The sequence below is a fragment of the Rhinolophus sinicus genome, linkage group LG11, assembly GCF_036562045.2.
Source record: "Rhinolophus sinicus isolate RSC01 linkage group LG11, ASM3656204v1, whole genome shotgun sequence".
In the NCBI taxonomy this organism is placed as follows: Eukaryota; Metazoa; Chordata; class Mammalia; order Chiroptera; family Rhinolophidae; genus Rhinolophus; species Rhinolophus sinicus.
Genome location: NC_133760.1, coordinates 11,699,762 through 11,713,149, shown reverse-complemented (window position 1 = coordinate 11,713,149; position 13,388 = coordinate 11,699,762). Strand labels below are relative to the sequence as shown.

The 13,388-nt window shown below is 53.5% G+C and overlaps 1 protein-coding gene across 1 annotated transcript in view; it reads right to left on the bottom strand.

Moving 5' to 3' along the window:
* Positions 1-264: 264 nt before the first annotated feature.
* Positions 265-13,388, bottom strand: part of FCGBP (Fc gamma binding protein) — a 37,826-nt gene continuing 24,702 nt past the window's right edge. The window contains exons 12-20 of the mRNA XM_019751313.2: positions 12,147-12,720; positions 11,168-11,784; positions 10,189-10,732; positions 8,747-9,318; positions 7,817-8,390; positions 6,607-6,806; positions 3,656-4,039; positions 543-814; positions 265-431 (exon numbers count right to left, since the gene is read on the bottom strand). Coding sequence (XP_019606872.2) covers positions 422-431; positions 543-814; positions 3,656-4,039; positions 6,607-6,806; positions 7,817-8,390; positions 8,747-9,318; positions 10,189-10,732; positions 11,168-11,784; positions 12,147-12,720 — 3,747 coding nt within the window. The 3' untranslated portion in view covers positions 265-421. The remainder of the gene's footprint in view (positions 432-542; positions 815-3,655; positions 4,040-6,606; positions 6,807-7,816; positions 8,391-8,746; positions 9,319-10,188; positions 10,733-11,167; positions 11,785-12,146; positions 12,721-13,388) is intronic.

Genomic DNA, 13,388 nt, shown 5'->3' with positions numbered 1-13,388 from the left:
CTTCCCTCTAGCCAATCATTCCTCTTCTCATCTACCCATTCTTCAAATCATCCATTTCCCTATCTTCCCATTTCCCCACCCACCCCTCTCCCAAGCTACTTATTTATGTATCCATCCATGCATCCATGCATCCATGCATCCATCCATCCACTCACCCCCAATAAATATTCATCATGTGCCATATTCCCCAGGCATCTGACACCTGTGGTGCAGAAAGGAAAGTCAGGGATAAGAAGGCTTAAGATAGACACATCGACATGCAGCTTAGCTTAAGATATTTATTCAATGCTCTCCCAGTCGGCCTCAGTGGCTCCGCAGAGGGGAGAGCAGGGAAGGGGCACACAGGAACACAGTGTGTCCTTCCATTAGTGCAATCTCCAGGGCTCAGGTCCTGATGTCCTTGTTCCCAGTGGATGACTGATCAGATGTGACTGCAAGAAACAGACACTTAGTACTTCTTCTTGCAGACTGAGCAACCCCCCCACCACCACAACTGCCCCTTCCCATGAGAACCCAGGTGCCCCTCCAGGCGACATCCTCACCATGGCGAGAAGTCCTGTGCTCTCCAGTGCTCCACGGTGGCATCCTCGATGGAGTGATACTTATCATTGGTCGGCTCCCCGTCAAAGTTTCCGCACGCCCCACACAGCATCCCAGCATGGTCACGGCTGACCATCACAGTCAGCTGCCCACTGATGCCCAGCTGCACCTGGACCCCGGACTTCTGGTGGACTAGCACGGAGCCATCAGGATTCCGCCTCACGGTCACAGAAGGTAACACCTCGGCTGGGAGATCCACTCGGACACCATTCACCTGGCAGTGGCGGGGGGACACAGAGGTGAGGCGAGAGCCACAGAAAAGCTGGGGTGTTACCAGGATGGAGAGCCCAAGCAAGATTACAAGTTCAAGGAGCGAAAGCAGAGAGGCAGGTGCCGAAAGAGATGAAGACCTAAAAGGACTGACGATATGGAGAGATGGATACATAAGATAACGAGATTTGGACACATAGCTAGAAGGATGGATAGCGGAGAGACGGAGAGACGGATGGGGGGTAAATAGGCATGCAGACAACATTCCAAGGGAGGCCGGGGAGCACTGTGTTCCTGACAGATAAACAAACAAACCAATAATCCCCAGCGTCATCCTGTCTGGTTCCAGTTTTCAAAATAAAAGAACCCTTGAGCATGCCCAGTAAGTCACTCGTTTTATTTAAAAAAAGCAACATCATCTTTTATTTTTTCAAGGCTGATGTTTGAAGACAAGTAATGAACTAGCAAGTATAATAATCATGTGACAAAATGACTGTTTCTCTATCACACGAGTAGGCTGTGGACTCCGTAACCTTGGTAACCTTGAGTTTTTCCCTTTGAATAATTGTTGTCTGTTTCCAGTGATGAGTTAGACTTCCTAGAGAACCTTGTTTGAAAGAAAAGTTCTTTTTTTCTAAATGCTTTTGTATCTGAGTCTTCCTCTGCCAGATGATTGGAGAGATAGGCAGACAGACAGAAAAGACAAGTAGAGAGGTCTGAAAAAAATGGATGGATAGAAGAAAGGAAGGAAGGAACAGAGGGAGGAAGTGAGGGAGGATAGACAGAAGGGATGAAGGGCAGGGTGAAGGAAAGAGAGGTGGGAGAATATTTGGCTGGAATGAGGGAGAAAAGAAGGGAAGGATGCAGTGAGGGAGAGGTAGAGGTGAGTGGAAAGTTTAACCAGGATGCAAGCTTCATCCCGGGACTGGGTCTGACTCATCCGTGTTATCCAGCACATGGCCTGGTGTAGAGGGAACAGGGTGGAATGTATTCATGAAACCAGACTTTTCCTGGGTACCCTCTAGGTGCCAGGCCCTGATCTGGGGACAACGTGATTACCAAGATGGACAGGATCCCTGCCCACCTGAGGATTATATTCTAGTGATGGGAAAGGCGACAAACACAAAGAAAGAATGGATAGTTTCAGAGAGTGATAAGCACCTTGAAGGAAAGAAAAGAGTAATAGCCGTGAGACTGGGAGGAGGGGGAGAGCATCTGCAGGGAGTCAGGAAAGGCCTCTGTAGAAGCAATGCTGGAATGGAGACCTGAAGGATGAGAAGGAGCCAACTCTTACAGAACCTGGGAGAAGAGCACTGTTGGCAGGGGGACAGCGAAGGCCCCGATGCGGGAACAAGCTTGGTCTGCTGTATAAACGGTTGTCGCAAATGAGGGTGGAGGGGCCAGAAGGAGTCACATCACACAGGCCTTGTAGACCATGCAAGAGAGGTGGCTTGAGTTTGGAATGCTTTTCTGGGAGGCCACTGTAGAGTTTTAAGCAGCAGAATGACCTGATCCGTTTCACATTTTTAGAATATCTGTCTGCTGTGTAGAAAATTGGTTCTTGATAGAGGGCCAAGAGGAGGTATCTATTAGGCTGAATCATGGATCAAGCAGATGGCCAAAGAAAAGGAGTGAGTGGTCCAGATTACATAAGAGAGAACTGCAGCCCCCTGCTTCCACTGGGGCTGAGTCTCGGACCATCTCCATGCACTGGTGGCAGGATGGAGACCATCCACTGGGGGAGGGGTGTGTGGAGCATTGGCTGTATGTCCCCACTGGACCCGGGAGACACCAGTGGATGTCTCTGCAATCGACAAACAGGTCATGGAAATAGAGACATGCTTATCTGGGGACTTGAGTGCGGTCTGACATCTGTGCTTGGGTCTTAGGTTCTGCCACATGGACCACAAGTAATTAGACTATGAGTTGGCATCAGCCCTCAATTAGGCCAAACAGATTCTCTCTCTCAGAAATTTGGAATTGGGGTGGTGAGAACCACGGGGTTTGGCAAATCCAAGGCAGTTGTAAGTGAAAGGAAGTCAAGGGGCAGAAGGGAGGCGGCACTGGGGCGGGAATGGACTCATGAGGCGAACGACGACAGGCATGACAGGTCCCTAAGAGTGAGCTGAGGGACAGAGAAGGAAAGGGCCAAGTGGCCTGGAATGGACAGTGTACAGGGGAAGTTCCCACCAAGCACTGTACCTGGAATCCACCTGGGTCCCTGTCCCTACACTTACCCCCAGCACCTGGTTCCCATCAAAGTGGTTAAGAGCATGGGTGACAGTGGATCTCCCCGGCACCCTCTGAGTGACTTGAGTAAATGAGTTCACTTTCTTGGGCCCTAGTTTTCCCTCTGTGTAAAATGGGGATGAGAATAATCCCTGTCTTGTGGGGAATGTTGTAGGGAGTCACGGAAAATGAAGCTTATTTGGAAAGCGGCAAGTCTAAAAGATGGAAGTACAAATCCAGAGAACACTGCCAGAGCACTTGGATCCAGCCATGCCTGAAAATCCACCCCTGGATTTTCTAGTTATGTGAGCCAATTAATTCATTTTGCTCAAGGCAATTTGAATTTGGTTTTCTGTCACTTGCAACCAGTAGAACCTTGACTAACACTAGCATCAAAACTAGTAAGTTACATGAGGGTGTTTTTGCTCCTCAAGGACTCAGCCAGAACAGAGGGACTAAGTTCGAAATATTGAGACCAATACAAACCCAGCGGCCAAACGGCAGAGATCTGGATAAAGAAAATAGATAGGAAGATAGACGGGCAGCCAGGAATGGAGGGACAGTGCAACAGGAAGACAAAAGCCCAGGGGAGACATGCCCCCGTGCCCACACTTACCCAGACTCCTTTGCGTGCAGTCACGGTCACCAGGCCACCCTGGAAGAAGATGTGAGCCTGGCTCACAGTTTCGTTTTCCGTATGGCAGGAGTCGACATTAGCGAGCACACGGTACCAGGGGATGGTCTTCTCTAGTCCTGGGCAGGTGGACGAGAGCCCGTAGATGCCAGGGATGCTGAGGCTAGTGTGGGCCCCATCGAAGGTGGTGATATTGGTGCCCATAGAAAGGGAACAGAGACCAGCGGGGACCCAGCAGTCCCGGATCCCAGCCTCAACCTCGCATACACGGCCTATAGGGCAGCCGGTTGCCTGGCATGTCACACCGGTGCGTAAGGAACAGGACCAGCGCTCACTGCAGTCTGAGTTCATCAGGGAGGAGTTCACCTGTGCACAGAAAGGGGCCAGGTTTCAGTGCTATGCTCGTTTGCAACAATGGCCACAATCCTTCAACCCCCTGGATCCATGCAGATGACTTTGCCATGACTCCCATTAACGAGTGGAGTTTATTTCCTCTTCCCCACTAATCTGGGGCAGCCTTAAGACTATGCTTTGGTTATCACAATGCAGCAGAAACAATGCTATGCCAGGTTCAAGCCTAGACCTCAAGAGACCTTACAGCTTCTCTCTCTCTCTCTCTCTCTCCTTGCCCCGCCACCATGAGAACAAGCAAGGGCCTGCCAGAGGCAAAAAGACCCTGCTGTGCAAGAAATACAGCAATCTCAGCTGGTGCCACTCTAAATCAGCCAGCCCCTAGCTAACCCACTGGGGGACTAGAGATACCATATGAGTATAGGGGACAACAGTAGAACCACCCAGGTGAGCCCAGCCCAAACTGCAGGGTCGCAGAATTGTGAACTAAACAAATAATTGTTTTAAGCCACTATGTTCTGGGATAGTTTGTAACCCAGCAAAAGCTAACTGACACAGGTAGGGGTGGGCAGGAGACATTCCAGAATCCTGGTCATCTAGCGCCCTGAAAACCCAATTCCAGGCAACAACATTCTCCTGGTTTTTCCCTACCTGACTCGCTATTCTTTCTTTACCACATTTTCAAGTTCCTCCTGATTTTCCAAATCCCAAGGATAACTTGCCTAGGGCTCAGTCCTCAGACCTTTTCTTCCCTGTCTCCATTTACTACCTGGTGATCTCATCAAATCTCATGAAAACTAAAAGCAGTGTCTGATCCTCAATTAGACCCTAGTCCAGGGGGATGGGGGATTGTTACAGAGGACATTAGTGGGACAATTGGTAAAATTCAAATAAAATCTTCCGATTATATAATCGTATTGAATCAGTGCTGATTTCCTGATTTTGAATTGCACTATGGTCATATTAAATGAATTCCCTTATTCTTAGGAAACCCATGCTAAAGTATAGGTAAAGGGGCACTGTCACATTATCATGTGGTTCAGAAAAAAATCATATGTATGTATACTTATACAGAGTGGATGATAAAACACATATGGCAAAAGGTCAACAGTTGCAGAACCCGAGTGAAGCGTATGCAAGAATTCTTTGTACTAGTCTTGAAATTTTTCTTAAGTTTGAAGTCTTCAAAAATAAAAGTTTGAAAACTAAAAGAAATGAATGAATGTGATAAAACAAGTGAATTCCGTCTCTATACCGATAATGCCCACATTTGTATCTCCAGCCCAGACACACAAATCCAAGGTGCCTTCTCACACAGGCAGAGTGGTCAGGGCTGGGAAGAGCCGGGGGCTGTGGGAGTCCAGAGGTACTTAACCCAGCCTAGGGGTTTTGGAGGGCTTTCTGTAGGTGGTGAGACCAGAAGGAAGAAGCCGAAGTTTGGCATCTTCTTCCCCAGAAATCCTGTACTTCCAGACCCTCTAGCCTACCTCTCTGCCATTAATAAAACTAGGATGAATTTCCTTTGTTTAATAAACACGCTTTTGAAGAAATAGGACGCCTAGTAGCTCAGAGGGTGAGCGTCGGCTACTGGGGTGTACATCCCAGCATCACCACTTGCTAATGGGCAGCCTTGGGCTGACTTCTCTTTGTTGCAGTTTCATCTGTAAAATGGACAGAATAATGATGGCACCTGTGTCATAGGATTGTTGTGATGACTAAATGAATTAACATCTGTAACAAACTTGGTGGGTGCATAGTAAGAGCTCAAAAAACATGCATAACAAAAATAAGTCAGCTATGAACTTTCAATCACATGATTAAACTATTGTTAGCTGTTGTAAGTTTCTTTTACTGAATGTGCTGACTGTGGAAGCAAGGAGGGCTCAGTGGGTGTCTTTCATGAGCAATTGCACCCATTCCTCAGACATATGGCTCAAGGATGATGATAAGCCCCACTTTACAGATGAAAATATGAAGCTCAGGGAGGGAACTGTAGTAGGCTGAATAACAGCGCCCCCAAAGAAATCGGGACCCAATGCCTGCGCCCAGTGACTATTACCTTATATATATGTGTGATTAGATTAACGATTTTGAGATGGAGAGATTATCCTGGATTATCTGGCTGGGCCTTCTAAGAGGGAGGCAGAGAGAAATTTTATGTCACACACAGAAGAGGAGGGGTAATGTGACGCAGAAGCAGAAATTACAGTGATGTGACCACAAGCCAAGGAATGCCTGGAGCCACCAAAAGCTGGGAGAGGCAAGGAGAAGAGTTTTCCCTAGAGCCTCTGAAGGGAGTGCCGCCCTGAGGACACCTTGATTTTGACCCAGTGATATGATTTCTAATTTATGGCCTCCAGAACTGTGGGAGGACAAATTTCTCTTGTTTTAAGCCACCAAGTTTATGGTCATTTGTCACAGCAGCCACAGGAAACTAATACAGGGACGTCACCAGCACTGAGTTACACAGCTGGGAAATGCTGGTGGCTCCTCTGTCTCCAGCCTAGAGGAGGTCGGCACAGAAGCTCTCAGTCTTCCTCAAGCCCCTCCACCTTCCCTGCCCACCTCAAGCCCCTGCTCACCGGCAAGTATCGGCCATTATGGGTGCAGCCGCAGTACTGGACGGGGACGCAGGTGCCATGGGAGAGCAGGAAGTGGTCATCGCACTCACAGCCCTCAAAGCAGCGGTTGGTGCAGCCCATGAGGCCAAAGAGGGCCGCGCAGGAGCCCTCGCAGGAGTGACTGCAGATGGAGTAGTGGCTGTGGGCAGGGCACTGGAGCGCTGTGGGGAGAGGAGGCAGGCTGGGGTTATACCTGCTCTTAGGCAGTGAAGAGGGAATGAATGGGGCTGCTGCACACCCAGCCCTGGGGACACAAGGCATGAACACAGCCCCAGGCCCTCCTCTATGCAGCTCATATCTGTGGGACAGATAGTGCCAGCCCCGTGTCATCAGGGTTGCGCTGGGGAAACAAGAGAAGAGTGAAAGGGCAGGGATGAGGCAAAGACAGGGGGCTGAGGACCCAGGGGAAGCATCCAGGGTGGGGCCCTGGGCTCTGGCTGAGCAACTGGTGGATAGTGTGGCCACATCGAATTGAGGACCAGGGAATAGGAGGATCAGCTTTGGGGTGAAATGCTGATGTCATACGGGAACACAGCGGGAGTGAGGGATCCTAAGGACCCCCAGGGGAAGGTGTCCAGGGAGCCACTGGGGTCCTGAGGCTGGCAGCCAGGAGAGAGGTCAGGGCTGGAGACAGTGTCCAGGCTCAGCACGAGGCCGTAGAGGTGGATGATGGCCCAGAATGCAGTTCCTGCCCTGAGGGGAATGAAGGGGACACGGCCCTGTCCTGGGTGTTTGAAGGAAACAGATAACCCCATGACCAGCGGGATCTGGGAGGGACAGTCCTGGGTTTCTGAGGGGGCTGCAGCCTTGTCCTGGGGGATCTGAGGAAATATGTTCCTGCCCTGGGGGTGTCTGGGTGAGCCACAGACTCAGGTTTTATTGTATGACCTTCAGATCTGCCGACCCCCCCCCCCCCCCCCAGGTCACAACAGAAAGGATCCAGGATGAGCCCTGAAGAAGAACTGCATCTGAGGTTTCGGAGACTGGGCCCCTGAAAGGGGTTGAGAAGGTCAAGTCAGCAGGGCAGAAAGAAGCCAGCAGGGTATGCTGTGGGAGAAGCTGGGGGAGCCCTAACATGGGAGGGACTGCTCCTGAGGTGCAGGTAGGACAGGGAGCAGCAGGTCAGGGGGCATCCCCGAGCCTGGTCTGGAGTCCTCTCGGGGACACTCACGGCAGAAGCTTTCTGTCCTCCAGGGCTTCACGGTCTTGCCGGCTGCCTGGCAGGCCAACGTGTAGGCAGCCAGGCTATGGCAGAGGGAGGTGCTGTTGCCCTTCTGAGCACACATGTCGTACACGCACTGGCGGAAGTACTCAGAGGGGCTCAGTACTGCATGGCAGGCCGCGAAGGGGCCCTGGCTGTCCTGGAGCTTCCCGCAGGCCTGCTTGCTCTCATATGGTGCTGTCTCCTCTGCTGAGCACACAGGGCAGCCGTGGGGCCCGCAGCCCTCGTCACAGTCCTGGGAGGAGCTGGGCACCCGCCACACGGCTCCAAAGGCATCCACGCTAGGGGCCACAGCACCATTGGGCAGGACAAAGTCATCGCTCCAATTGCCATTGAAGTTCCCACAGAGACCACAGAGCCGGCCCTGGAAGGAGCCTGGGACGATTATGATGATGTGGTCGTCACCATCAAAGAAAACCCGCAGCTTCTTGGTTGTCTGCAGAACCACGTTCCGGCCCTCAGCGGTCAGCCGCACGTGGTCCATAGCCACAGGCAGGGCCACAGCCTCGCCATCCACAGTGACCTGGGTGGAAGGGTCAGGTAGGTAAGGCACTCAAAGAACCACAGGTAACGCAGTCCCCTTAGACCCCCAGGATGGAGTTGTGTCCCTCTCAGTACCTTTTGGGTAGGGTAGTGTCCCTTTCACAGCCCCAGGGTAGGGCTATGTCCCTTTCATACCCCTACACTGGCCCACAGGCACCCCCAAGCGTGGGGCCATGTTCCCTTCAGACCCCTACGACAAATTTGCGTCCCTCAGTCCCCTCAGGGTGGGGTCATATCTCCCTTGAAACCTCCAGGGTGGGCCCTGTCTCCCTCAGAGCCCCCAAGGGCAGGGCCACGTCCCCTTCAAACCCCCAGGGCAAGGCCATGCCCACTTACCTGTGGGCCCTGAGCCAGGCTCACAACCTGGCCAGCCACTTTGACCAGCAGGCTTTTAAAATCTCCAGCTGCATTCTTCTCAAGTACAATGGAAAAGTCCTCGTCCTCAGGATCTGGGTGGCAGACTTGGGCCAAGACATAGGAGCAGGAGCCATGCATATCATAGACACGTCCATCAAGGGTGATGTAGTGGATGCCTTCATTGGCCAGGCAGCGGCCACAGCCTGTCGGATGACAGGCATGGACACCATCCTCTAGCCGGCACTCTTCATGAGGCCTGCAGGCTATGCCCTCCCGGCAGCTGACTTGGCCGCCTGGCTGACACTGGCAGCGCCGCCCGCACTCAGGGCCTGGGTAGAAGACTTCACCCAGCGGGTAGTACTGGCCCTCATGGAGGCAGCCACACTGGCTCACAGGCACGCAGGTGTCACCACTGAGCACGAAGCCGGCATCACAGACGCAGCCCTCGTGGCAGGCTGGTTCACAGCCCTCGGGCGGGGAGAGGCTCGGGCAGCTCACAGGGCAGGAGTCACCACAGAGCTTGTAGTGGCTGTGAGCAGGGCACTGGACGGCTGTGGGGAAGAGAGGGGAATGAGTTGGGGGGAGGCGCAGAGTAGGGGAAATTTCCCAGGTGGATCTGTAGGTTCTGCCTGAGCATATTTCATGAGTGAATCTGTGCAGGGATCTGAGCAGGGTGTCGGATGCAGCACATCTAACTGGGGATCCAGTGTGGGAGTCCTGGGGACCAGGTCTCTCTGACCAGGTTGTGTGTCAACCTGATCAATTTGAGCACATATATCTGACCACGATATGCAAACTGACTGTGGGTATCTCAGGTGTGAATCTGACGGTGTGGGGCTGGACGTATGTCAGGGTATGAATCTACCTGCGTGTACCTGGCTGTGGATATCTGACCTGAAGCCTCTGACAGAGTCTCTGACCAGGTGTGTGGCAGTGTGTCTCTGACAGGTGTATCTGATTGGGTGAAGCTGACAGGAGAGAAGAACTGCGCAGGACTATCTGACAGTGAATCTGTAGGTATCTGCCTGCATTATGTCAGGGTCATGATTCTACCTGGGTGTATCCACCCAGTGTTTCAGTGAAAATCTGCCCAATTATCTCTAGCAGAAGAGTTCCTGTCTGAGGCTATCGGACCAATTCCTATGTATTTCAGTGTCTGAAACAGTCCAGGGGTATCTGACCAGGTGTAACTCTCTAGGTCTCTCTGAGTACGTGTGTCTGAGTCTCTCCGATTGCAGTACGTGACCAGGTGTGTTTCAGCATGTGAATGCCCTGGTGTCTGACAGGATATATCTGGCTCAGGAGAGGCAGGGTGGTGTGCCTAAGCCCCAAGGAGAAGGAGAAGGCTCTTCTCAGAGCCCTGTGAAGCGGGGAGGCAGGGAGATCCCTACTATGTGGCCCATGCATGGATGAGTACTCACGACAGAAGTCTGGCCGCCTCCACTCGCCAAGCTGGGCCCCAGCGGCCTGGCAGGCTACCACGTAGGCGGCCACGGCAGGGCAGAAGCCTCCCGGATGGCCCTGAGCCTGGCAGGCGTCCAGCAGGCAGGCCTGGAAGTACTGCTCGGGCAGCACGAGGTGGTGGCAGGGTGCCAGTGGGCCATCAGGGGCAGAGATCACGCCGCAGCACTCCGGGCCTCCGAAGGGCTCCTGTTGCTCGGACGTGCACGGCGTGGGGCACGGCTGGGGTTTGCACTGTCGGCAGTCCGCGTCGCCGCCCACCTGCCAGCCGCCGGGGTTCCCGCCCACCGCCTTCAGGTCGTCGTCGGGGTCCTGGTTGTAGTTCCCGCACAGGCCACAAAGGGCGCCCGCGTACGCCGCCGGCACGCGCAGGCGCACGTTGCTCTTCCCGTCGAAAGCCAGCGAAAGCCCAGAGGCTGTGGTCACTACCACGTCGTGGCCGCTCAGGTGAGCTTGCAGGAGCGAGTGCAGGTGGAAGGGCAGCGCCACGAACTTGCCGTCCACCTGTGGGGGCGGAATGAGGATGCGGGCAATAAACGGCGTGGACAGAGGTTCGAGTCCAGACTCCACTACCTACTGGGTGTGTGTGTGTATATGTGTGCGCACGCGTGGGTGGAACCCTGAGCACGTGACCTCTCTCCCTTTAATAATAATAATAATAATAATAATAATAATAAGCATCTATAGACACGATGTCGCTGGCTCCTCACATTACCCTCTGAAGCAGCTACTTTCCTTAGACCCCTTTTACAGAGGAATAATCTAAACCTCAGAGATGGGGAAGCCACTGCTCCAAGCCATCTGGCTCCAAGGCCTGTACTCTGAACTCCACCATGCACCCACTAAACTGTGAAGGGTAATCAGGGGAATGGCAGACCACTAACTCCCAGGCAACTCCAGGGCTGGCATGTGCTCCTGTCTGGCCCACAGACCCCTCACCTGCAGCTGCCGGGGCCAGTGGGCACTGAGGGTCAGTCTGTGCTTGCAGATGTGCAGGGTGACGCTGCGGGTATAGCTGACGGCCTGGCTGCCCCGGTGTTCATTGGCTACAGTGACAGTGAAGTTCTCGGTCCCCGCCGGTGGTTCATGGCAGGGTGCGCTCAGCAGGTACTCGCAGGTACCATGGAAGTCGAATCGGTGCCCATCCAGGGTGATGTAATGGGAATCACCCCAAGCCTGACACTGAGCTGTGCTGACAGGATGGCAGCCATACTGGCCTGAAGGCAGCAGGGCACATACTTCTCCTAGCCCACACTTGGCAGGATTGCAGACCAGAGAGCCACCCCCAGGCCCACAGTGGCACCTCTGGGAGCAGGTGGCATCAGCCCAAAACTCTCTGCCTGCCTCATGATAGGTGCCATTGGCCCAGCAGCCACAGCCGCCATCCAGAGGAACGCAGCGGTCGGCGCTCCACACGAAGCCTGAGTCACACTGGCAGCCCTCAGCGCACGGGCCTTCACATGGGGCTGGGGCCGTAGGAGGAACAGGGGGTGGGCAGCAGGCTGGGCAGGGTGGGCCACAGAGCTCATAGTGGCTGTTGTAGGGACAGGAGATCTCTGCAGGTAGATGAAGGAGAGGGAGGGAGAGAAAGAGAGAGAATAGTGTTAGAGGGTGGGGTCTGAGCATAGGATGAGAGGAGACAGAAACAAGGAGGAACCGACAGAAACTGAGAGAGACAGTGCAAGAGACACAGAGAAAAACAAAGACCCAAACAGAGACATGGAGAGAAAATGAGAAATAGAGAGAGAGAGACAATCATAGGGAGACACACAGATAAGCATCAAGAGACAAAAACAAAGACAGAGAGACACAGAGAGAAAGAAACAAAAAGATCCAGAAGGACTGGAGTGAAACCATATCAGCCCCGCAGAGAGAGGATCCCTGCCCCCAAGTCCTGCCTTGCTCCCCAAACACTCACCACAGCCTGCCTGTGTCCTCCAGTCCTTGATGACAATGCCAGCAGCCTGACAGGCAGCAGCATAAGAAGCCAGAGACTGGCAAAGTATGCCCTGGGCCCCATCGCCCAGGCAGAGATCCAGAACGCAGCCCCTGAAGAAACTATCAGGTGGCACATGGGCATGGCAGTTAGCAAAGGGGCCTCCCATGCCAGAGGCCAGGGGTCCACAGAAGCCAGGGCTCCCGTACTCCTCCAGCCAATCCTCAGAACAGGTTGGGCAGGACCCGTGACATTCATCCCAGCACAGTGGGTCCCAGCCTGGGACTCGCCAGCTGCTGCCCCAGATGGGTATGGAGGGAGCCAGGGTGCCGTTCGGGAAGACTTGGTCGTTGCTGGGGTTTTGGTCCATGTTCCCGCAGAGCCCACATACCGCACCATGATAGCTACTGGGCAGCGTCACCTCCACTCGCCAGTTCCAGTGATAGGTGACCCGCAGGCCGAAGTCGGCTGCCAGCACCACTTTTGATGCTCCCTGTGTCACTAAAAGCCGCCCATTAGCCACAGAGACAGGCAACGCTGTCAGCACACCATTCACCTGGTAGAAGAGGGGGTCGGAGGCAGAGGTCACTCGAGGTGGGGAGGCCCAGCCCTGGCCCGTACCTCCCTCACTGGGCATGCCATGGCTGGGAGCTGCCAAAGCCTTCCTCATAACTGATGGTCATATCGTCATTTGACAAACATGGACAGCTACTGTCGTCCAGGCCCTGGGGAACAAAACCTAACGGCTGCTTTTTCTGAGTCTCTCTCTTGATCTCCATCTTCCTCCTTCATCTCCCTATTGACTCTTCCTCTACATCGAAATCTATCTCTTTCTGGATTTCTCTTTTTCAGAGACTGTGTGCGTGTGTGCGTGTGCGTGTGCGCTCTCCTGGGCCTCTATCTGGGTCCATCTCTCTGGGTCTTTCCCCCACTTGCTCTCTCCCTCCTCATTCCCTGGGTACCTCTCACCTCTGTGTGGCTGGGCATCTCTTCCACTCACTCACTATTATTGAGTGCCTATCTGGCCCCACCCCTCACTTTCCCCCTGTGAGCTGTCATTAATCTGCATCTCCATTACCCTGGGCAGAAAGGGTAGTCCATCTCTCTCTCTAGCTTCCTGAATCTTGCTCCACATTGGGGTCTCTGGGCCTCTCATTTGTTCCCTCACATTCACGGTGGCTTCCCCAGGTCAGACCCTCAGCCGAGCACTTGACATAACCACCT